Source organism: Callorhinchus milii, unplaced genomic scaffold (genome assembly GCF_018977255.1).
Source record: "Callorhinchus milii isolate IMCB2004 unplaced genomic scaffold, IMCB_Cmil_1.0 Scaffold3, whole genome shotgun sequence".
Classification (NCBI taxonomy): Eukaryota; Metazoa; Chordata; class Chondrichthyes; order Chimaeriformes; family Callorhinchidae; genus Callorhinchus; species Callorhinchus milii.
This window is the reverse complement of record NW_024704744.1, coordinates 70,125,714-70,151,316: the sequence shown is the minus strand read 5'-3', so window position 1 is coordinate 70,151,316 and position 25,603 is coordinate 70,125,714. Positions and strand designations below refer to the sequence as shown.

General features: G+C 39.3%; 1 protein-coding gene across 1 annotated transcript in view; it reads right to left on the bottom strand.

The window, feature by feature from the left end:
- Positions 1-9,000: 9,000 nt before the first annotated feature.
- The window catches only part of ppp1r14c (protein phosphatase 1, regulatory (inhibitor) subunit 14C), a 34,124-nt gene continuing 17,521 nt past the window's right edge, over positions 9,001-25,603 (bottom strand). The window contains exon 4 of the mRNA XM_042333353.1: positions 9,001-10,429. Within this exon, the coding sequence (XP_042189287.1) occupies positions 10,361-10,429 (69 nt within the window). The 3' untranslated portion in view covers positions 9,001-10,360. The remainder of the gene's footprint in view (positions 10,430-25,603) is intronic.

The following is a 25,603-nucleotide window of genomic DNA, read 5'->3' as shown; positions in this document are numbered from 1 at the left end:
TTGTCTTAGAGCACTTCACAGGATATATTGTAAAGTGGAGTGACTATGTCTTTCATTGGCGAAATAGATGGCCATTTCTACACAGCAATGTTTTATTGGGGGACTGTTGGCCAGGATTCGGGAGAAACCTCTCTGAGAACTCAGGATATAAAAGTTATAATCCTTGCATTTGATATAGTGCCTGATCACGTCTTTGAGACGTCTCAAAGCACTTCACAGAATATACTGTAAAGTGAATTGACTGTATATTTTGTGGGTGAAACCAGGTACAATTCCAACAGGCTTGTTCCAATAGGAGCTCCTGTGTTTACATCAGCCATTTGGGATGAAGGGAAGCACCAATCTTCCTCCTATAGAGTGAATACCTATGTAGTTACAACATTATGTTGGTACACCTTGATCCATTAATTGTTGAAGCAGGTAAATTGCGTTGTATTTTGGAGTTGCTTTCTTTATTTTGACCAGCAAGTATTATCAAGCACCTTGAGATGTCCTCCTGATGTGAAAAGCGCTACATAAATGTAAATTTGTATTATCTTGTTGTCCTTGGCTCAACAACAACAAAACTTACCAGTAATATCTGAAATTTCCTAGCCACAGCTGTAAGACCATTATTCCTTAAAAGTGAAGATTGTGAGCTATTGTGGAAAAATTATGAAATTTCGTCTTTATTTTGAGGCCAGTTCTTTTAAATAACTGCAGAAAAACGGCTTTCAGATTCAGACGGGTTTTATGAAATGGCTGTATTGTGCACGATCTTAGACTTTTAGACAAAAATGGTGTCATAGTAAGATGAGATGAAATTTCAGGCCTAAAGTCTCTGCACAAGGACCATTAGGTAAATATGTTTTTTAGTGTCAGGCCATTTCAAAATGCAAAAAATCCAAACTCTTGAAAACTGCTCATTCTCTTCACAAGGAGATTTCAAAGTGGACTACATAGAGAGAGAAAACCTTTGCAGACACATATTTTAGATGTCAGCCAGGTGGCTCAGATGGTAACATTCTCACCTATAAGTCAGATGATTGTGGGTTCAACAGCCCACTTCGGGGCTTTGAATTTGTAGTCTAAGCTGACACTTGCAGCGTATTGTCAGAGGCATGCCGTCCTTTGGATGAGATGTCCTGTCTGCCTTTCGGGTGAACGTTAAAGATTCCATAGCACAACTCGAGAAACGACTTTCTACCAGTATCTTGGGCAGCAACCCCCTGATAGAATTCATCATTCACTTCACAGCTGTCTCTGGTTTCTTACTGTTAGCGAATTGGCTGCCTCGATCACCAAGAAATGCAGTCACAGTAAAATCCTGTAAAGCGCTTTGAGACATCTCAGCAACGTGATAAGGTGCAACATCAAAATCAAGGATTATTATTATTATATATTATTATTGCTGCCTAGTAATGGGAAATCAATCATTAATAAAGCAGCTTGTTTTGTTCACTTTCATCAAATAAGCCAGTTGGTTTTCACGCACAATGCAACATAGGACAGCTGGTTCCACCCTCTCCTGATGTTACAGATAAAGCAGCCAGTGTCCCATTCACATCCGTAACACTCTCTATCACAGGAACGTTACAGGCCTGGAAAGCCCATCTGGCCAGCCTCAGAGTAAAACAATAAACCTGCACCACTTCTATTTCTCAATTGATTTCTTTGGCAAATAAAAAAATAATAATCCTTGCACTTTATTAAAACGCCTCAAAGCACTTAACAGGATCTTGCTGCAGTGTAATGACGGTGTATGTAATAATAATAAAAAGTTTGCATTTGATGTAAAAGCGTCTTTCACACCGGAAGGTTATCTCAAAGATATTTACTGTAAAGTGTAGTGATTGTCTATTTGTAGGTGACTGTCGCAATTAATTTGCGCACAGCAATGTCCCAAACATTCGGCGAAAAATGTAGACAAAATAACTGTCTAAGTCCCTTTTAAATTTACTGACACAATCTGTCTCTACTGTCTGCTTGGGAGGTCTATTTCCACATATTAACCAGTCTGTATAAGATAATTAAATCTGAACTGTTGGATCACCTTCCCTCGACTGAGCAGGAGTCCATGCCCCTTGTTTCAGCTTAAAATTGGAGCAGGTAAAACAGTCCATTTTGTAGTGTGAGGGCCCCCAAGGCAGGCTTGCCTCTGGAGGAGGAAAAAAATCTCATTATGTAAAAGCGTTTATGAGATTCTCATCGCAGAATAATACACGAACAAGAAAAAAGAAACTCATATTTTGGTAGCTGACAACTCATGCCAAAATGTGCTTTTCAGTAATTACTGTTGTCTACAACAGACACAGTCATTACATTTTGCAGTATATCCGGTGAAGCGCTTTGAGATGCCCTTCTGACGTGAAAGGCACTATATCAAAATGTAAAGATTACTATTATTTTTTAGTATACTGAGTGTATTGACTTTTTTTGTAATAATAATAATCCTTACATTTGATATCGTGCCTTTTGGCAGGAGGACGTCTCAAAGTGCTTCACAGGATTTACTGCGATGTGCAGTGATTGTGCATTTTGTAGGCGATTGCGACAGATAAACCTGCACACAGCACTGTCCCACCAATAGCCATCAAGTGCAGCGAAATTTACTGTAAAATGTGTGTTGTAGGCAATCATACACACACAAGTGTGTACAAATGTAATGGTTTTAAAATGAGCTAAATTTTAAGAAATAGAATATTGTACTTCAATATGACAGCATTCTGAAGTGTTCCCAAAGTGAGTGCTGACAGGTTTAATGGTTCAGTTAGAAGATGGGTGGGGGGGAGAGGGAAGATGCTGGGAAGCCCAGGGAATGGTATTGTATCAGGCACCAAGATGTCTGGAATTACTGTACTAATGGGTTTTTTCACTCCCGAGGCCTGCTCTTACTGCCATGGCAATGGATTTTAAGAAACTATTTTGAGAGAGAGTCAATTGAGGAATGGTCGGTAGCAATTTACCAACTACAGTAATTTGCTTCCCGGAGACTCTGAAGGTTTTGGTACTCCAAATCCAGTTGGCCTGGCCTGTGAGTCTGTGCCTTCTCTGTGCAGTATGAATGATATTAGATTGAAAACACCCAACTTATTTGTGTGCTGCATGAAATGTTTTGAAACAGGCCCCGAATGCACTGCATCGAGGGAATTGGCAACCAGCATATCACCTGCACTGGCTGTACTGTGTGATAAACTGCTTTCCGGAATAATCAGTCTTTGCTAGGTAGCTGTGCCAGACCTATGTACAACAAACCAAGAGCAGCACTGAAAAAATGTGATAGAATGTGAAAGGACACACGAACGCACACACTGCATGAAGGTGTTCACATATACATATAAATATACATATACACAAACACTGCATGTATGTCTTCGGCCGTGCTTTCGATCACCCTGCTTCCTCCCCTGCCTGCCACCCCCTAATCCCGACCCCCAGCTCAGGTCCAGCGCCTTGGGACGTCCTCCCAACACTATAGAAAGGCGCTATAGAAAAGTAATCTTGTTGTTGGTTGTTGTATTGCCTTATCACACCATTAGGACATCTCAAAGCGTTTCACAGGATACATTGTAAAGTGGATTGGCCATATATTTTGTGGGTGAACGCAGCAGCTAATGGATGGAGAACAATAACAAATTACATTTGTACAGTGTAGTTCACGTTGGGAGGACGTCTGTGGATCCATATCAAAGTCCCGGCTGGATCATCCGATTTAACTGAGACAGAAATGAGCAGCGCCTTCGCACACTGGTAAAAGAACGATGATGATCAAGGCAGAAGCAAATTCAATAAAAAATAAATAAACAAGCTGGTCTGAGGGGATCTCAATCCCACTGGGCCACCTTATGTTGGATTAATCCAATTAAAATCAAATCTTTAAAGGATGTTCCAACCCTCGGCCACTAGAAAGGAGACAGACCTTTTGATCATGGTTGATCTGTTATGTTGTGTTTTAGTAATACCGGTGGACCAGCTCACGTTACATGGCTTCTCAGCACACTTTGCACCCCTAATGAGAAGTAACCCCACTGTGCTGGCTTGTTCACAGATATTGTGAAACAGCTTCAACAGCTGCCGCTGAACTCCATCTTAAGTCGAAAAGCTCGGAGCACAGAATTTCATCTTTGACTGCATCTGCTCAATATATATGTAAATTGTGACCAACCATTCACGACCTAAATTCCACAAACCTGTTGCTAGGTTAACCAGTTTGGTGGTCGGGGGGAGGGTAAGATAATGCTACATAATGACATTATAAAGCACTAACAATTAAATTGAGAGCATTTGTCGAGCTTTCAGTTAGTTATAGGAATTAATAGAAATGGAATTTACAGAAGTGGGGATCTCTGTACTTTTGGAGTTTCCATGGTAACAGTGAATCACAGGATGTTTTCTGGTTATTTTCCCTAAAGCTATGACTTTAAAGCTATAAAATATACTATACTTTATATACTATAAATATATACTTTATATACTTTGCATACTTTATATATATATATGGGACATTGCTGGGCACAAATTGGCTGACCTTTTTGTCCACAGGAAACACACAATTGCTGTTATTTAATACTACAGTATAACCAGTGAAACACTTTGAGATATCCTCCTGACATGAAAGGCATTACACCAGATGCAAGCATTACTATTATATCCTGAAAGTGCTTAACAGAGCAGTTACAAAGCACGAAGCTCCAAAGTAATACCAGAGGCCAGAGTATGATATTGATCATGAGTAACCTTGGAACACATTTATAAAGGCAGATGTCACCTTTGTTCCATCCATGAGTGAGAAGGGAACTGAAGAGTATGGGAGAAAGGGTTAGGAGGGCTGGAAATTCACTGGCAATGTAAACCCTGGCATAGCAACTATTTGGGCCAAATGGCTTGTGTCCATGCTGTACCGTTTATATTATTCCATGTAATTCTATGTGTCCTGACCAATGCAGTATACCCGAGATCAGTTCCCACCATGGTACGAAAACACAGCTGCAGGAAATAGCTGAAGCATAAAAATAAAAAAAACACTTGAGTTGTGAACAGATGCGGATGGGTTAGGTTTCCAGTCCCATTAGCTCTGTTTCTCCACTTCCCTGGCTCACATTTTCTACTGATAAGTTGCAGCTCCCTTAAATTGAAAAGATGCGCATCCTGCTCCACACCCCATCCCCCTCCCCCCACCCACCACCCCCAGAGAGATGGTTAAGAGTGTCGATCTGCAGTTTAATTGGAAGACTTTCCCACAGAGTATGTGAGGCTTGAAATATGCTCCAGAAAACAAGTGTTCATTAATCTCATGGCTGTTTATGGGGTTGTACTGCGTGCCAAATATCTGCAATGCCTGTTTTACACTTGCCAATAATTACTGTAATGCACTTTGAGATCTTTTCATATTTAGTCGCTATAAGTGTCACCCTGGTAGCGCTCAAGCCCTGAGTCAGAAGGTTGCGGTTTTAAGTCCCACGTCAGAACTTTGAGCTGCTGGACTAGGCTAACACTTCAATGTAATGTAGGAGATGTGCTGCATTGTCCTTTGAAATGAGAAGTTAAACCGAGGTCTTGTGTGCCTGTTCAGGTGGATGTTGAAGAATTCATGGCACTATTTGAAAAGAGATGCGAGTTTTTCACAGCGTCCTGGCCAATAGTCCCCCAGACAATATTTCACTTTGTGGCTGTTTGTGGGACATTGCTGGGCTCAAATTAGCTGTGCCATTTGCCCACCAAATGCACAATCACTGCAATTTACAATAAATCCTATGTCCCGTTTTGAGACATCCTTCTGACGTGAAAGGTGATATAACAAATGTAAGTATTATTATACAAATGCAAGTTCTTCTGGTCACTGGTGGATTTCCAGACATCCTGTGTTTTACCTTCTAATGTCTGTGGTGGGATAGTATCACATTATCCACACTGGTTTGACTCATCTTTCCACAGGTACATAAAAGCGCTGCAGTCCTGAATTCTAATCTTTCCTATCCTGTTTGAGTCTCAGTATGTTCTTGTTTTTTATATTTCATCACAAATAACACAGTAAGAGAAAGATTGTTGTTGATTATTCCTATGTTGGTGCTGAGGGAACGAAGGCTGGCACTCTGCTATCATTGCTCAGAGGTTCTCACCTTTTTTTGAGTAGTTGAATATTCGCTCCATGTACACGCACAAACACACACACAAATAGGCACAAAATGTTTGCCTGCAGTATCACCATCCCAGTTGATGTTTTAATTTGTACGTGTTTATTAAATTCAATGTACTAGTTAATTAGCACTAAAGATGTTGCTTAACGCACTGCACATTTCAATTTTCACTCTTACATTTCTCTACTCTACGCTTTCATTCTGCTCCCCCAGCTCAGGCTCCCAGGCAGCTGTGTGATGCATTTTGAGACATGACTGACACTATAAAAATGTTCAATTATTATGGTTCTACCCTGCTCGATTTGACCTTTGGGGCATTTTTTTCTTTAGCTATTTAGTTTGCATTCTGGTTTCAGAAAAAGGTTTGATGGGTCAAATGATCTTTCTTTATCTCAGGCTTTCTTCCACAGGACAGTTCTGGCAATGTTAGCCGGAGCTCATCATTTATGCATGTGCAGCAGTAGCACAGATAAGTGACCTTTGGCTACTCTGAAAGCAATTAATTATAATCTCAGACCACCAAATGGATCATTCACTCCTTGCCTGCTTACAGGACATTGCTATGCACAAATTTGCTGCCATGTTCACCACAAAACACACAGCCACTACACTTTACAGTATATCCTGTGAATACTTTGAGACACCCTCCTGATGTGAAATCCATCCAAAAAAATGGATAATAAGCATTATTATTATTATCAAAATCTCTTCTCGCTTCCAGTGAAATGCCAAACAAAAAGATGCAGGTAAACTCTCATTGCCTACTAAAAACCTATTAAATATACAGAGACACAGAGCTGCAGTACCAAAGAGGCCAATCTGTGCTGCTCTCAAACGAGTTCACTGATTTGACCACAATGGAGTAATTGTCCGGTTTATAGAGCCAGTTGAAGAGAAATGCCATTAAATATTTATAATAATCCTTACATTTGGTACAGAAAGTTTCAGTACAAGCAAGAACATTTGTCCCTTTGAGTCTACACCAATTCTCAGAACAAGTGTTCATTTAATCCCACTGCCTTCCTATAACATCATGCCCCTTCAAGCCTCTATAGATAGTCTTTCCAAGTGCAAGGATGGTGCAAAGGGCTTCACAAGATATACTGTAAAATGCAGGATCTGTGTATTTTATTGGCACAACCATCCAAAAAGTACAACTATCACAGTTATGGAGTTAATGCAATAGTAAGTTGGAAAATATAAGAGATCATATTGGGAAAGAACTCGATAAGTGCCATATCAATGAACTAAACCATAATTTTTTGATCAATTGGGGCTAGAATTTCTTTCCTTTTGCTCACTTTGCTCTCTTGGAGGTACATCCAAGGTATTTTTAGGGCTTTGCTGTTTTTTCTTCAACATTAATTTGTTCCCCCCCTGCTCATGTCTTTTCTTCCTCCATCAACACTGCACTTCCAATCTCCCAACTCAGCATTTTAAAACTTCCCTGCAACACTAGGCAAGGTATACGTATATGGAGAGTTCTTATTTTTGAAGGATGTAAGAGTAATAAATTTAGAAAAACAATGCATTTTATGTCAGGAATAGCGCCTTTCATGTCAGGAATAAGTCTTAAAGCATTTCACAGAATTCAACAGTAAAGTGAAGTGACTGTCTATTTTGCATGACAACCAATTTGCGCACAACCATGTCCAATACACAGCCATGAAGCAAATGACCAATTTTTATTTTGGGAATTGTTGGCCAGGACACCAATCTTCCTTCTCTGTTTAAATAATGCCACAGATCTTTAATGCCCACTTGAACAGGCAGACAGGTTTGACGTCTCATCTGAAGGACATTACCTCTAACAAAACAAAGTACCGTAATGTGGTGTCAGCCCAGACTGTGAACTTGAAGCCCCAATGATGTTATTTTGTTATGGTATGAAGGGCTTGAACCCACGACCTTCTGTGGTAAAAATAAAAGCTCTGGAATCAGCTTACAGCCCCAATTCAAAATAAATGCAATCATTTAAAAAAGGTTCAAGGCCATTTAAGTTATGAAATATTTTAATCGAGAGCTGCTTACCTGTGGACATATCAATATACAGCCCATCGAGAGTAGTACAGATTTGCTCCTTCTCATGTTAATTGTTCCTTCCTCCAGGTTAGTACATTGTGAATACAGTATTCTACATTGCAAAGAATAGTTCAAGGAGGTCAAGAAAAGGCGCTACTTAAATATGCTGAATGCTATGTGTTTACTGAAGTGTGGTTCCCCAACGAAATCCACACGAGGCACCAAAGAATACTCCTCTCCGAAAAGAGCACCAGTCTAACAAAAAGGAAACATTAGAAAACATTAATCTGTCGATATGTAATGCGGCAGTTCATTTTTCCGATACTGCAAAGCTTTTAGGTACTTGTGAAATAATTGACAACTTAGATTCGAGAAATAACCCCTCTAAATGTCTATTCCCCACCACCACCACTTCTCTTACAGGGAAAAGGCAGACACTACATTTATTGAAATTCACTGAACATGGGTGCTGTTAGCTCAAAATTCAGAAGTGAAAATCTGCCAATAAAAGTGAGATCAATAAACCATGCAGAAGAATAAAAATCAGGGATGGTTGCTGGTGCGTACTAAGTTAACTTTCCAGAGTTTCAGTTTTCTCTAGTAGTTAAATATATTAAACTATTAGATAATATGTTGAGTGGAGTGACATGCTGCCCGTGTTCCTCTGGGAAATTTACAACTCTTCCAATATGGGTGTCACAAATATCAACACAACCCATCATAATGTATTTGTAAAACACCTGAGAAAGGCTTTTTATTTGAAGGCCTATGAATTCAGGCTCCAACACTGTATTTCCAAGTCTTAAGTTGGCCCATGTTGACCAAGATCAAAATGAAATGGAAGAACAGCGCAGTTCAAGTGTTTAAAACATTTATTTTGTTTTCAAGCTTTACCCTACAGGTTCCATAGTATTTTAAAATGACATATAAAACAACTGGTTAACTAGAGTACAGAAGGTACTAATCACAAACAGTACACATTTCAAATATCATGGTTCAAAACAGCCCAGTTTTTCTTGAAAAAAGTTGAGATTAAAATTCGTCAGTTAACTTCAATCACACCGATCAACTCGTAGAAAGTCAGGTAGCATAAAAAATATGAAGCCAAAACAATTCAGAGAACACTGAGTGAAATTCATCACTGGTTTTGTCTCACAGAACCCTGTATTGAATGTCTCGTAGGATTTGAAACTCAGAAATGCACTGCAACAGATCCAGTCTTCAGTTATACACATTTCATGCGACTAATAATGGCGCAAAACAATTTTCTAAGCTTTCGTTTCTAAAATCCTATTGTGTTTTGTGCAAAAAATGGTGGTGAGATTTCAGATTCTATTCTTTGACTGGATGTTGTGTAACTGCCAGGGCAAGAATTCCCTACTTTGAGGCAAAGAAGTCAATTATTTAAAAAGACTCACTAAGAATGTACGACCGGGGTTGGCAGTGATTATTTAACTCGTGGAAATGATGATCAGAACACTCAAATGCATGCAAAACAAAACCAGATGACAGAAACTCCATTGCATCTCCTTCGTAGTTTAACCCAACAGATTATAAATACTGTACAATATTGCACTGGACAGTTTATCTTCCCAAATTGGGAAATTCGGAAAAGCTTCAGTTTTCTTTTCTTGAAATACGAGACGTCCGTTTCTAAAGTCTATACAACTTGTAACAACACCCACACACACAAAAAATGATTCACGCAATACAACTGTACACCTCATAGGCTTTAGATAAAAAACAGTGCCACCCCTTTGAGGATAACCAACCCCTTTCCAACGGGCCATTGTAAACATGTTGAGTTGCACTCGGCTCTACAATTGCCAACTGGCACATCTTTCAGCACGCTTGCAGGACACGTTAGGTCCATAGTAATGAGAAGCTACCCTGCTTGGAGGGTGCTGTAAAAGTGCAAGTTGTTGTTGTTATTGTAATGGCAACAGGGAACAGCTGGTTGAGGTTAAAACCTTGGGACTTGGCACCAGCTTCAAGCCAACAGGGAGTCCCAATCTTGGCTTCTTGATTAAAAAAAAGATGGTTTTATTAAATTCCTAAAAACTGAATAAAAACCAAGTCAAAAATATGAACGTTTCCTACAAATTTAATTCCACTATAAAAACTATAAAAACACTGAAAGTCCTTTACTCTTAACCACCTGCTTCATACTCCTGGACTCTTTGGGCTCCGATGTAATCTGGTTCGGAGTTTGGGTCGGTCTCCTACTTCTTTTGAGGCGCGCTCAGTTTTCGCATTCCTCTTATCCGATCTAATAGCTCCTTGACAAATACCTGAAATGAAAAAATATATATATTTTTAAAATCGACTGTTGAACAAAAATAAACAAGTAATAATTTCTTGTGATTATATTGTTTGGAGCAGTTCACACTGAATAAGGGAGGTGTCTGACCTGAGCAAGGAAAGAGCAGGAAGGTGACTGGCAAATGTATTTGAACAGGTAGGTTTTTAAGGCTGGATTTAAAGACAACGAACGGGTGAGGCAGAGGGGTAGAGGGAAGGAGTCCCAACTTTGGGGATCAGAGAAGAGAAATGCTACAACATGAAAGAATTTATAGACGAGGACCTTGAAAATTATGCAAAAGCTCTAGACAGATATTTTGTGAAAGGTTTAGAAACTGTACAATTGCTACAATCTTCTTGGAGCAGAAATATGTGCTAATTGGACCAAACCAGGGATCATTAGCACTAAGTTGATAGCTGCTGTTGAATGCAAGTTAATGAATATTAAATTACAAGGTATATACAGAGTCTAGGTTTATAACCATATGCAGAGCAAAGATGCAGATATGTTAACAGATGGCCCTCAGCATTGGAAAATTAGTCAAAGGTAGCATTCGGACAAAATAACTCTGGTTCCAGTTAAGAGACAAGTGCTCCTTAACAATAGGTATCCAAGATGTCTAGGCAACTCATATGAACAAAGAGGAAGAGAAAGCACAATGGTGGTTCATCCAGCTTGTCCCACAGCAACAAAGCAAACAATCCACCATCATCCCATTCCCCTGAAAATCGATCTCCTCACCAAATAGCTATCCAGCTCCCTTTTGAATTTGCTGACCAATCTGCCTCTGTCACCTCCTGGATAATCTGTTCCACATATGAGGCCCTCTCTGTGTAATTCCATGAAGTAACTGGTGTGTAATAATGAGAGTCTAACAGGTGCAGAGACAAATCTCGGTGAACATAAAGAGGAGTTTACAAAATGCATTAAATTCCCTAGATCACTGCATTGCCAACACAGCAAGGAAAGTGTATTTTCCCCACATAAATTGCTCAGATGTGAGCATATGCAGAATGATATCAAAATCTGCAGCCAGCAGCAAACCAAGAGAACAGAAAAGTGTTGATTATTTCAAGAACAAATTTTTGTTGGGAAATAATAAACAATACAAAGTAACATTTGTATAGCACCTTTCACGTCAGAGGACGTCCCAAGGCGCTGATATCTCAGGATACAATATATACTCCTGTGGAGTCCTGTAGCTCAGTGGTTAGAGCACTCGCTTTGCAAGTGAGAGACCTGAGTTCAATTCCAGGCAGGGCGAAACCTTGGGCAAGTTTCCTTACTCCACACGCCTAATAATAATCCCTCCAAAAAAAAAACAATAATTTAATTGGTCATTTTCAATCTACGACTGTTTGTGGGCATTGCTGTGCGCAATTGGCTGCCGCGTTCGCCCACAAATATACAGTCAATTCACTTTACAGTATGTTCTGTGAAGCGCTTTGGGACGTCCTCCCGACGTGAAAAGCGCTATATCAAATGCAAGGATTATTATTATATTATTATTATTATTATTATAGTTTGGGACATGACATGTGCATGTGATTACCAGGATGGTGGAAGGCGAACTGGATGGGCCTTGGTCTTTCTTTTGTCTAGCAATTCTTATGTTCTTAAAACGCAGTAGTGGAGATTACAGAAAGACAGAGATTATATGGATGGGAAGATTGTGGCAAGTTTAAATTAGAATAGGAAGAACACAACACTCATGTCTAAACATCTAACAGTTCTTCACAGAATGAATTACTTTGAAATATAGTGACTGTTATTTTGATATTCTTCACCAGCAGCATCCCATAGCAGTAACAAGCTGATTGACCAACTAATGGGTTTATTTTATTGGATGACTGCAGATGAGGGAGAAATATTGACATGATATTAGCAGAGCAGGAGATTATTTGACCTGTTGGTCACAATTTGTTCAAGAAAAAACTCTGAAGCTGTAACAGGTATGAGAGCAATGTGTTATTCTGGAAGGAGAATAATAATAATAATAGTAGTAATAATAATAATAATAGCATTTGATATAGCACCTTATCACTTTGTTAAGAGTCCCAAAGCGCTTCACAGGATATAATCTAAAGTGTAGTGACCACGCATTTGTAGGTCAACACAGCAGCCAATTTGCGCACAGTAATATACCACAAACAGGCATGAACTGAGTGACCAATTTTATTTGGGGGATTGCTCACAGAATAAGATCATATAGGCTGAAAGTTCTTCTTCATCTAAACCTATAGTGCAGTACTGAGTTATCTGCTGCAGTGGAATCAATTGACTGATTTTTGAAAGGACTGATATGAAAACATAATTTGGAAAGAGCAGAAAAGTGGGATTACAAGTAGCTCAATTAGAGAGATAACACTGCACCCACAATGGTCTGAACTAGCCTTTCCTGGGTTAAAAAGTGTGCTCCGAGTTTCCAACACATCTGGATTGATCAGAACCGGAGAAGCTCATCCATTGTAAACCCTCAGGTAAAATGAAACTGCAAGGTAATGTCAAAAAAGAGCAGGTGTGAAAGCCAGAAAAGTATGCAGCAAAAATCAGTACTGAGTTATGAAAAAAATTGTCATTGAAGGGAAAAACAACCTCAGCAGGGAACATTGTCACTCAGTAAGAGTGGAAATTAAATTGCTTTTCTTTGTTATTTGGTAAAATATTAGAATCCATCAATTTCATGTCAAAATACAACATTTCAAGTCGAAGTTTATTAATCTAACAACTCATGGCTATTAGACGAGAAAGGAAATTCTGAAGTGCCTCAGAAATCTTGCCCATGATTGAACATTTTGTGCAATTTGAGAGAACCAGCAAAATCCTAGGAGTGTGCAGACAGCCTGAAACACTGGGATTTATCTCAAGCTTTTGTATGTAGACAGATCCAAACATTAGCACCTGGCAATTCCAGCAGCTTTATCTAAAGCCAGGTCCAAGTAACTTTTGGTTAACATACCTTACAGCCAGAACTCCTAAATAGGCCTTACTTGAGAGATGGTCCTTTCTCACTTCCGGGCAGGAAAAACACACTTCAACTGATTGCCAAGTTCAGTTTGACTTGACGGCTAGGTTTGTGTTTTCATAGGAATCCAGGCGACATGACTGTTCTTCCAACACTTTGTGTCCACATGATAATAGAGTGCTATTCTGCCTGGAGTGGAAGCTTGCTAATCCAATACAGGTCAACCAGGTTGGTATCAGTAACAAGCTCAGTTTCTTCTTCAAATGCAGTATTAGTAAGTGAGCCTGTCAGATCACTCAAATCTATAAAGAGGTCTGCTGTGGGCTGACTATGAAGTTATCATGGACTGGTGCCAATCTCAGTCTTCAGGAAACACTGCTCTAACATACCATCAATCTGCAGACCTAGTCTACAGACTAATCCATATATTTGTGAAGACTCCAGCAGGTCACCGGATGCGCAATGCCACTCGTACAGGATTACAGTACAAGTTTGATCTTTTAGACCAAATTAAAGTGTACAAGATTCAAGTGAAAGTTTGAGAATGTTAGAAATTGTGATAATTAGATGGATTTAGGAAAGTTGCATAAAACTACTTTTTGCTATTTAACAAGTACTCGCCTCGCAAGCAAGAGAAACGTTGGGCAAGTTTCCTTACTCCACATGTCTCTGTTTTGCTGGTAGTAAGTTGGAACCCGGTTGTTAGTCGATTGGTGGATCGCTTTTCTGGAGGTAATAAATCCTTAAAAATAAATAAACAAACAAACAAATAAATAATTGGTCACTCAATCCACGACCATTTGTGGAACATTGCTGTGCGCAACTGGCTGCCGTGTTTCGCTCACAAAATGTACAGTCAATTCACTTTACAGTATATTCTGTGAAGGGCTTTGAGACGTCTCGAAGACATGATAAGGCGCTATATCAAATGCAAGGCTTATTATTATTTAATTCCCCCCAATCCAAAACCCTATGTACAAGATGGTGTTAAACATAGGTAATTTTTGGCAAATTATTTTACATAATCCTCAGAGCTCGGCTTCATTCAGAAGCGTGGACACCTGTTGGAATGTCAGCAAGAGGACCAATATCAATTCCCATTCGGCTCCAGACACATTTGGTGAATTTCATCAGCAGTTCTGCCAGTATTTTAGCCATGAAGGTCATGGTGTTGCTTTACAATGTTATTAGAAGCTGCTGTTGTACCACAAGAGTTAGTCCATTCAGTCATGCAATGCTTTCCCTAGACAGCCTTGGGTTTTATTTATTAAACAGATTTTGTATGAATGTTATACATCTCAGATCAGAGCAATAGGTGAATACAATGAACCACTGCAGCAGAACAAATAGGGTTTTGAAGTCGAAACACTTAAATAAGCTTAGAGTCCTTACTTTTACTATTCAGTGCCTTGGTCCTCCCAACGTGAAAAGCGCTATACAAATGTAATTTTATATTGTATTCTGTTTCAAGATCCAAGGCCAGTGATCTGGGTTTCAGACCTAAGAACCTAGATAACTATAATGTTAGGCCATGGAATAACCATGTACAAAAATAAGATGTTTGATGTTGTGTGCTGCATATTTAGCGGTGTGGCAATATAATGAGTGTAAAGCAGGCATGTGCAAACTCAGCAACAACCAGTGTACAAGTGGGAAGTCTGTATAACACATTGTATGCAATGGCCTTGGCTTAAGAACATGAATAACATCATGGTGATTCAAACCTCACAACCTAGCAATTTCTGCAATTCAGCTTCAGTAAAATATTACAATTACAATATAGATTGAGATCACCATGGAATAAACATAGCCAAATCCATTTAGAAGCATTCTCTGCAGTTCAGAAGGAGGCCATTCAGCCCATCCAGTCCACACTGCCTGACAGCAAGGTGATCTCTCCACCCTGCCTTTTCCCTGTAACCTTCAAGCCCCCATTTGTAATATCAAAGCAGATTTAGTATTGCATTGGAGCTCGATAAGAAGTCTGAAAGTTTTACGATCATGCCCAAAATGACGTATCTTACGGCTGGCATAATTGTGTTCAGTGTTGCAGACTAAGTGAGCAGCCTGCTTGGTTTGCAATTAATAAATTGGTTTATTTAACATTGGTTTACTTCAACTAAAGATTCTAAGCAAAGGGAGTGTGTGTGGTGTGTGTGAGAGTGTGTATGTCTGTGAGTCGGGTGGTGGGGGGAGGCAAAATAAAAGACTATTGTGAGAAAATCTGGCGAGTGGAACTGAAATTAGCTTTGACTCATGTAAACCGCCACGGAAGAGTCACACACTAATTTACACTGACTGGTGTGTCCATCACCCTCTTACTATGCTGTCCCGCACAGCTTTTAAAGCAACCAAATGATCCAACCCTAACTTGTCTTCCCATTCTCCATTCGCTTGCTCAGACCCTCTCTACCACATCGTTTCTCCAGAGGTAATAACCTCTTAAAAAAATTAAATAATAATTTTGGCACTAATTCCATTACTATTTGTGGGACACTGCTATACGCAATTGATTGCACTATTTCACCCACAAAATATACAGTTAATTCACTTTACAGTATATTCTGTGAAGCGCTTTGAAACTACTCGAAGATGTTATAAGGTGCTATATCAAATGCAAGGATTATTATTATATTCTAATATTACCAACCTCCCCAATTCTCCGGTCCCTTACTGATTTAACTCAAGGAAATCAGTGGAATTAATTTCCAGCAATATGATCCAGTTAAGCAATTTCAAAACCTGCAGACTATGCCAATGCTCTAAAGCACACTAAACAAGAGTATAGCTTTGTCTAAACACTCGGCTGAACAGATGTGCTGATAAGCATTAAGCATAAGGTCAGAAAGTCAATAAAAACTGCTATAGGTAAACAAATGATTAGCCAGTGTTCTGGCAGAGTCTGCCATCAAATCACGAAACCTCTGATGATGAAGTTACGTGACAAACTCTCCTTAGTTCAGAAATCCATTGGGTCGTTTAAAAAGGGAGAGATAGAAACTATGAAAGTAAAGGATCTGCCATGATCTAATAACACAGCAAAACAGGCTCAACAAGAATGGCCAGCTCCCACTTGCTTCCTCTGCTCCTAAGAAGTTCTTTTTAAAAAATATACAATTCACCAGTCAGCCTTCACAAATATTTATTGCTTTTGTTGATCTCCAGAATCAGCAAATGTCAGAGATGTACAATATCCACCACTCTGATTGTTCAGTTTGACAATTCATGCTCCCAAAGTTTCCACTACTTTCTTCTCTTTCATTTCACGTGTCATTGATTTCCCATCGGCAGCATTCCTTCCCTTCTGAGAAAGGTCAGCCGAAGAGATTGCTTAGAAATGATCTAAGCTCAGTGATTTCTCTCAAGGCAGCAGAGTAAGGAGCAACAAACCTGATATTATCAGGAGACGTTGTGGCAAAGCAGCATCTACTGAAATAAGGTTTTAGTATCATCCCATTTGTCCACTTTTCTGTCTTGAGATCCATATTCTGAACCATATTTTCTCATTTGTATCAAAACTCTTTTCCTTTTTGTCTTTTATTTCTATTTCCTTCTCTTTGCAGTTGTGGAGTCCTGTAGCTCAGTGGTTAGAGCACTCGCTTTGCAAGTGAGAGACCTGAGTTCAATTCCAGGCAGGGCGAAACCTTGGGCAAGTTTCCTTACTCCACACGCCTGATAATAATCCCTCCAAAACCAAAAACAACAATAAATTGGTCATTTTCAATCTACGACTGTTTGTGGGACATTGCTGTGCGCAATTGGCTGCTGCGTTCACCCACAAATATACAGTCAATTCACTTTACAGTGTGTTCTGTGAAGCGCTTTGGGACATCCTCCCGACGTGAAAAGCGCTATATCAAATGCAAGAATTATTATTATTATTATTATTATTATATTATTATAAACACACGGCTCACTACTTGCTAATTGGCGTTTTGTGACAAAACATATTTTCACTATATTGATGGATGCAAGTAGAACGTTCAAAGAAGAAATTTTCTTTACAAGCGTTAAAAGAAAGATGTCAATTAAGTAGAAGCTTTAAGCAGAAGTGAGCAAAGGTTTTGATAATGATAATAATCCTTACATCTCGGATAGCGCCTTTCACATCAGGAGGGGTCTCAGTGCGCTTCACAGGATTTACTGTAAAGTGCTGAGACTATATTTTGTGGGCAAACATATAGTCAATTTGTGCGCAGCAAACAGCCCACAGAGATGGCAAGTTTCCACAGATGTGGTGGCGCCCGAGGCAGATTTCAAAGGAAATTTAGCAGGCTAAAGATACAAAGGCTTCATGCCAAGATCAAATAGCCTAATTTATTATGATGCACAAATGATCTCTATTTTCAGCTTATTTTTTTTCTAAAAAGTTGAAATTTAAGATAGGTGGTTGATCATGCCACAGCCCTGCCATCCCGGGGCTCATTAAAGTACAGAGATCTGAAAGCCAGCACGCAGACACAATCAGATCACTAGCACATTGATTTATGCATGTATCTCCGCATGGAGATCAGGTCCATCAGAATTTAAAAATGCACCATTCATTTCAATTCTATTTCTTGAGATAACCCACTAAAAATTATAATGGCAGGACACTAACTTTGGTCGACTTTCTTTATCCTTTGTGTATTTCCACATCCTACTCACATGAAAGGCAATATATAAATGTAAATTGTACTGTACTTTCCTACACATTTTACAACACTTGCATTAGATATAGCTCCTTCAACATCAAAATGTCTCAAAATGCTTCACTGTATTTTCTGTACAGTGCAGATACTGTGTATTTGTGGGCAAATTCAGCAGCCAATTTGCATACAAGCAATGACCACAAACAGCCATGAAGTGAATGACCAATTTTATCTGGAGGATTGTCAGTCAGGACACTGGGGAAAAACTTTTATTTTCTTTTCTAATAGCATCAAAGGATTTTTAACATCACTAGATCGGTCTGAATGAAGAAGGCTCTTTGGTGTGTGTTCTGGAGGGATGTGAAGAATAAGAGGGTTCGCAGGACATACATCTGAATAGGCAGATACGGCCTCAGTTTAACATCTCATCTGAAGGATGGAATCTCTGACAACGCAACGCTCCCCCTCTCCCACAGTGGAGTGTCGACCTGGATTGCAAACCCCAAATTCCAGATGCGAGTCTTGATTCCACAACCTTCAGACTCCAAGGCAGGAATGCTACCAAAAGAAACAAGCCATCACCTATTTTTAAATGCTTGCACTTTTTTTTCCAAAAAGTACATGTATAAGATAGCAAGCTGATTTTCAGTAACCAGTTTGGTGTCTTATAAATGTACTTTTTAACAAAAAAAAGTACAAACCGTTAAAAAATGATAAACAATTTACAACTAGTTTGATGTTTGAGAAATATTGCACATACCACACCTGTTTTTGAGGTTCTATAACCTCCTCCACAGATACATAGCAATTAACTATGCTTTTAATTCTGCTGATGGCACCTTAGCACCATTCAGTTAAAAATAAAATGAGCTATGAAAATGCACAAGAAAGTTGTGTCATGTTTCACACCTTGGCTGCATTCCTAACTTGTGTTCTTGGACCACAAGTCAAGACTGCAAAAAAAATCTTGATTCAAAATAGTGTGGAAAACACTTCAAAATTCCTCAGGATGTTCCAGTGCCACAAGACTAAGAATCCTACGTATAGGATCTGGTCTCCAAGCTAATCCAGACTATATGTATAGAATCTGACTTCTGATCTAACCAGGTTCTGATAGGATAAAGCTTCCTCTGTGAAAGCGTCCTATGGTGTTCTACAGAATCATTGCTCTGTACAACAAAATTTTCGTTAACTGACAGACAATTATAACCAGAAACCACAGGAGAAGGCTACTTGTAGAGATGGCCACACAGTTTACATTAAAGGGGTTTGGACTGGTTCAGGGAGGAATAAAGGAGAAGATACACAAAATCTAGGAATTTAAGGTAGATTTTCAGCACTAGGGAAGGATACTCTTAATGAGACCCAGATGGGCAGACTTGCTGGATTGCTGTGGGGAATCTTCCCTCTCAAAGCTTGAGAACCCTGCAATCTAAATACCCCAATAAGGCAATTATAGCTTCAAACAACACAAAGCTTACAAGCACTTCATACTGACAAGCTACATAGGATGTTACACCATAGAAACAGGCCATTCGGTCCAACCATGCTATTTTTTATACTCCATGAGCTTTAACACATACCACTCCACTACCCACCTCTATTTCCCCATCCATGCATTGAGTTTCCTCTTAAATGTGTTGATGAATATGTCACCTTAAATAAGGGGCACTATCGTAGCTGGTTACAAATCCAGCAGTAACCCAACACACTGTGAGTTCCACAGTGCCTTGGCTTGTATAAGACTACACCCAAAAAAAATGCAACAACTATTGGAAGGCCATGAGACATTGTTCACCGTCAGATATAGCTGGTTACTATATTCAGTACAGTAACAGTTGCAAAATTCCAATTATTTGAGTGTGAGAAATTTTAATGAATCTCATTCTTATTGAATAAATTGAAAGCAAAGGCATGCAATCTTGCTCGACGCCGCAGCAATTTACTCAAGGTCATTCTCTGGATATCCTTCTTTTATTATGTTAACTCAGTCAATTATATACCCGCATTGCCGAGAGCCAGAGCAGCAACTCGAGTTTTAACACAATCTTGAATTTTAGTTATCTATATTAATAAAGACGAAATGTCTGTCTGTCTGCCAAGAATGCAATAACCAATTGACATAGAGATATGATTTATGCCTCATCGGAAAGGTCTTGCATGGGAGAGCGTCATGAGTATATTTATTTTCGGGGATCTCCTATCATGGATGAGCTATAATAAAAAATACTTTAAGCCCCCAAAAATGTATGCATGGTATTCTGCAACAAAGTAGTGACAGAGGTTACACATCCTTCTAGAGATACATCTATAACAATAAAGACAAAATGTTTGTCTGTTTTCTGTCCAACCGACGTGATTTATACCTCATCAAAAAAGGTCTTGCACAGGGGAGTGTAATGGACATTTGTTTTCCGGGGGGTGGGAGAATCTCCTATCATAACCTAAACAAGCTCATCACACATGTATGGACTCCAACAAGGAGTCCTCCCAACCAGGAGTCCTCCCACTGAGGCCTCCCAACAGGAGTCTTTCCACTGAGGCCTCCCAACAGGAGTCTTTCCACTTAGTCCTCCCAACAGGAGGCCTCCTAACAGGATATGTGTGCAAAAATGTGAAGAAGGGACGCTAACGAGTTCAATAGCACATTTTCTTAATTTTAAGGAATAAAGATGCCTAAGAAGCAAAGATCAAGCGTTTCAAGGACAAACAAAAATGCCGGACGAAAGAGAGAAAGACGATTAAATGAAACTAGTTGCAAGCGTAGCTGCAACGGGTACAGCTAGTTCTATATAACTAGTATCTATATTACTTTAGTAGAAGTCCTGTCTGGTAAAGTGACCTGGATTATAAAAATGTATCATTGCTCTCAAAAGTGCCTCAGTATGGCACGCTCACAAACATTATGCTTAGAAGGTAAGAAAAAAGGTCAATCAGAATAAAAGCTTTAATGTTCTAGGCATTGTGAGTTTTGTGAGTGCTATGAAACACTAAAAAAAGGACAAAGTTTGCTCTTCAGATTAAATGCATGTTTAAAAAGGGTTTATAAGCACTCCCCTGGCACACGGTTTTCAAGGTAGTGCAGATTGTTGCCATATGTTGAGGCAGCTTATTGAATGGCAATTATTTTCCATCTAATGTGCAGGTCTAGGCCAAGACCAAGCAAAACATGCCTGTTTACCTAACAGTAAGTAGGAACCCGGTTGTTAGTCGATTGGCAGATCGTTTTCCCGGGGATAATAATCTCTCATAAAATCCCAATAATAATTTGGTCACTCAATTTAGGATTGTTTGTGGTACACTGCTGTGTGCAATTGGCTGCCACATTTCACCCACAAACATACGGTCAATTAACTTTACAGCATATTCTATGAAGAGCTTTGAGACGTCCAGAAGATGTGAAAAGCGCTATATCAAATATAAGGATTATTATTATCAAAGAAGCCCTTCGATCACCTGGAGGTATTGGAAACCTTAGTATTTGTAGCCACACAATGTAAATAATCGCACGGGTTAATTTGTCCTGGTTTTGCAGAAACCTCGTAGAAATATTATGAAGCAAGCCGTATAAAACCTGGTTTCATGCTCCACAACGCTATATTACTGGGTATAAAAATGCAACAAAAAACTCCTACTAATCTTCCAAAAAAAAATTTCTTAAGCTTAGACCTTTTTTTCTGCCTTCAAATAGTTAAACAAGGATTATCATTGTTATTATTATAATAAATAATTAAATACCAGAGGTGAACAGTGTTGTACTAATCCTTTTGTGAATCATTTCCCAATCCATCAGTGGAAGCACATTTGCTTAAAATCAATTTCATTCTTGCATGCACAGAAATATTTTTTGTAGTCAATTATCAAACAGTTCTGCCACTGCAGATCTGTGATTCACCGATCATTTCATTTGTACTTCCCCAAACGCCTTATGTTCAATAGGTGAATAAACTTTGGATTTCAAAGCTCTTTGACCAACTCCATGGAGCTCGATTCTAAATCAGATTAATCCTGCTCCTGTGGGATTATGGAAACGACAATCTGTCTTCACCAGAACTGCTTGGAAGGGTTGCTTTAAACCCATGACCTGATAACAATCTGTAATTCAAATCTCCTTTCCTGTCATGACAAATCTCCACAATTCTTAAAAGCTAATTTGGCTTGAGCTGCTTCTGATCAAATGCACATTTCTAGAAATTGCAAAATTGCTAAATCCTTCAATGCAGCTTTCCACCTGCAAATCGTGGAATGCATTTACAGCATTCTGCACTGTCTGTGCAAACTACTGTACAATAGGCTTTGCTTTGTCTTTATTACTTGAACTGTAAGAATATAAAGCGAGGAATGAGAAAACTCCAATGGCTCACACACAACCCACTGTTATATGAACTTTATCCCACCCACTGCATCTCCTCGTGAAAAGCTCCATATAATCCTCCAGTTCAGTAGGATGCAAATCGGTAGATAATTAACAATAGTAATCGGTATATAAATAATAAATTAATAACAGCATGTGATATAATGAATTATCACACTGCACAACTGTACATGTGCATCGTCATATGCACAAATAGGTCACCATCCTGCAGGATGTGTTTGCAATGTGCTTGGCAGTCGGCCACTATTGGTACTGCCAAGACTTCTGTGCCTGCGGTTTGTGAGCTACCACAGCTGCCTTTCAAACATGCAGCCACCACCATCAGTCATAACAAGGCACATTAAACTCAGTTTACCAGGGAAAATATCTGTAAATGAGAGCATGTTGTCTATGCCTATTGAAGCTTTATCATTTATCAATAATCTGAAAATTAGCAAGCTCCGACAAGACAACTTGGGATAGCTGCAGAAGTTAGCAATTGGCTAAATCAAGGTAATAAGAGATAGAAGCACAACATCAAAAAAAAGACAATAGCAATATTGTATTTATATTCCTAAATGCAGGAAGACGTGGATTTTTAACCACACAGATTCATAAAATTACTTTCCAAGTAAATACATTTAGTAACTTTCACTGTCAGCCTGTTAAGATAATGCGCTCCCCTAAAATTTTACCGCTGAGTGTTTTGCAACGACTCAAATAATGGATGATGGACTAGCTCACCAGATTATTGTACAGGGATGAAAATCTTAATGAAAGCTGGCTGGCTATTTCTTCAGCAACAGGCTGTGTTATAGCAAGTCTAGACACTTAAACCCTTGCTGCAGTGGACAAGAACTGCTAATCTCTTCACTACCGCACTCGTTCCTATACACTATCGTGATTTAATGCATGCCTTGTGGGTGGGGAAAAAGATCTCACTGGATTAAACCAGGCGTGATGTATGTAAAGAATGCTCAACTGGGCATCTGTAAAATGTTGCACTTTAAAATCTATTTTTGAGTCTGTGCGGAGAATACATGGAACTATAAACTGGTACCTAAATACATTCTGTCTGTGACAAGCAACAACTTCATTTGCTATAATACATTGTGAGTCAGCCTGTCTCAGTTGGTTGTTCTCTTCCCTCAGAGATAGAAGGTCATGGGTTCAAGACCGTGGCTTTGAACTCACAGTGTAGGCTGACACACCAATGTAGTGCTGGGGGAAAGCTACATTGTTGGAGGTGCCGCCTTTCAGATGATGAGACGTTAAACTGCAGTCCTGTCTGTCTGTTAAAGATCCTATGATACTGTTTGAAAAGAAAAGGAAGCTTTTACCGGTGCCCTGGCCAACAATCTCCCAAATCAAATTAGTCATCCACTACACAGCTGCGGGTGGGACATTACGGCGTGCAAACTGGCTGCCGCCTTGTGACCTATTGTTGGAAAATTATTAAATTGTGTTTATGTTGCATTGCTGGCAGAGTTAAGCCTGCTGCAGTTGACAAACCATGATGACAGTGGTCAAGCATCCAAGCCCCAAACATCTCTGAACCCTTTTGGTGTCTGATCTTCCAACGCCTTCTTAGCAAAGTTGCCTGATATTCAGGTACAGGTCCTGGTCTGTAACCACTATTTCAGTATTAGATGATGGGGAAATCCGCCACACAAGTTCTCACTCATAAAACTTGGAGTGTGACAATATACTCTCTATATGTTCTGCACATGCTTAGAAAAAAGCTGTCAGCTCCTTGTCACTCTGGCTCCACAAGTTAATAGCAGCTTAGGGTTTTGCAGCCGCTCGTTTCAGTTAACCCGAGGGAAAAATCTAAGGTTTTCCAATCTATAGTACCAACTGCACTGAGGTCTTAACTTCGCTTCAGCTGTTCTAGCATTAAAGCAATATAAGTAAGTCAATCATTAGTCAGAAAAGCATTATTCTATTCATGGACATTCATTGCAAAGGCTGAGTTAACAGACTGCTGGAGAGAAATTCCAGTTGGGTCTAGATTTACTCTATTTACGTAGCATTTTAGAGCATCCAGAATTTGGCAAATTGTTGAATTCAGTGTCAACTTTAAAGCCCATTTTCTATAAGTATTTTCTTAAACGAACTTCGAAAAAAGTCAGCTTCAAAATAAAGACAATTAAGAATTTGCCAAACTCTGAAGTGCTACAGAAATAGAGTAAATCTAGACTGCAGTGGAATTTCTGCCCACACATGCTTTGATACTTTGTAAGCTAGAGCTTCTGTTCTCTGAAATAAGAAACTGTATGTAATATCAAATAGACCTTTTGAGTGAAGAGAGCAGATTTGAAAATTTCCACTTCTTTCAGCATCAGTAACTAGATTATAAAACCTTATCAAGGGCAGGACATTTATACACAGAATTCATATATCTATTCAAGCGCTCTGGGGTGCTACCTTGTGTGAGGGGCACTATATAAATGCAAGTTGTTGTATATTCATCAACTACTAAACAATAGATATACCCACTATAATACTTGGATTCAATAAAGTCATGTCAGCAGGAGGTTCTCAAAATCTTCGCAGGATTCACTGTAAAGCGTAGTGATGATTTTTTTTAGGTGAACGTGGCAGTCAATTTGCACAGAGCAATGTCATAAGTGCAGTTGAACAGTGAATAACCAATTTTTAGGGTAGATTGTTGGCATAAGTTTCAATTTTAATAAGGAAATAAAATTAATTGAGAAACCTGCATATTTGCATCCCAGAATCCAGACCCAAGACTATTACAAGCAGGATTTTCTATTTCTATTGATCTTCCCCACACAAACTACTGTTAGATTTAAGGCAGTTTTGTGAATGACAGATTGTAGCACCCCAGACACCTGTCAGGTTGACCCTGTGACTGCAATGTGGCTCAATGGAAACTGAAATCAACATTACAGCCATTCCAAAGGGCTGGCCAGAGACACAGTTATCTACCCTGAACCAGCCCCTACTTATAAATCCTTTAGCAAATGTAGAAAATTGCAGCCCACTATCCAAAAGGAAAGTGGGGGGAGGAAGAAACATCACTTACTGTGGCCTCCCAGCAACCACATACACCACAACTCACACATATTCACAATAGCCTGTAACCCACTTTCAGCATACAAAAAGCTAAGGCACCGTGTCCGTGGTTTTCTCCTGCCTGGGTGATTGTTCATTACAGCATTTCATTATCACATTGAACAGATTAGAAAA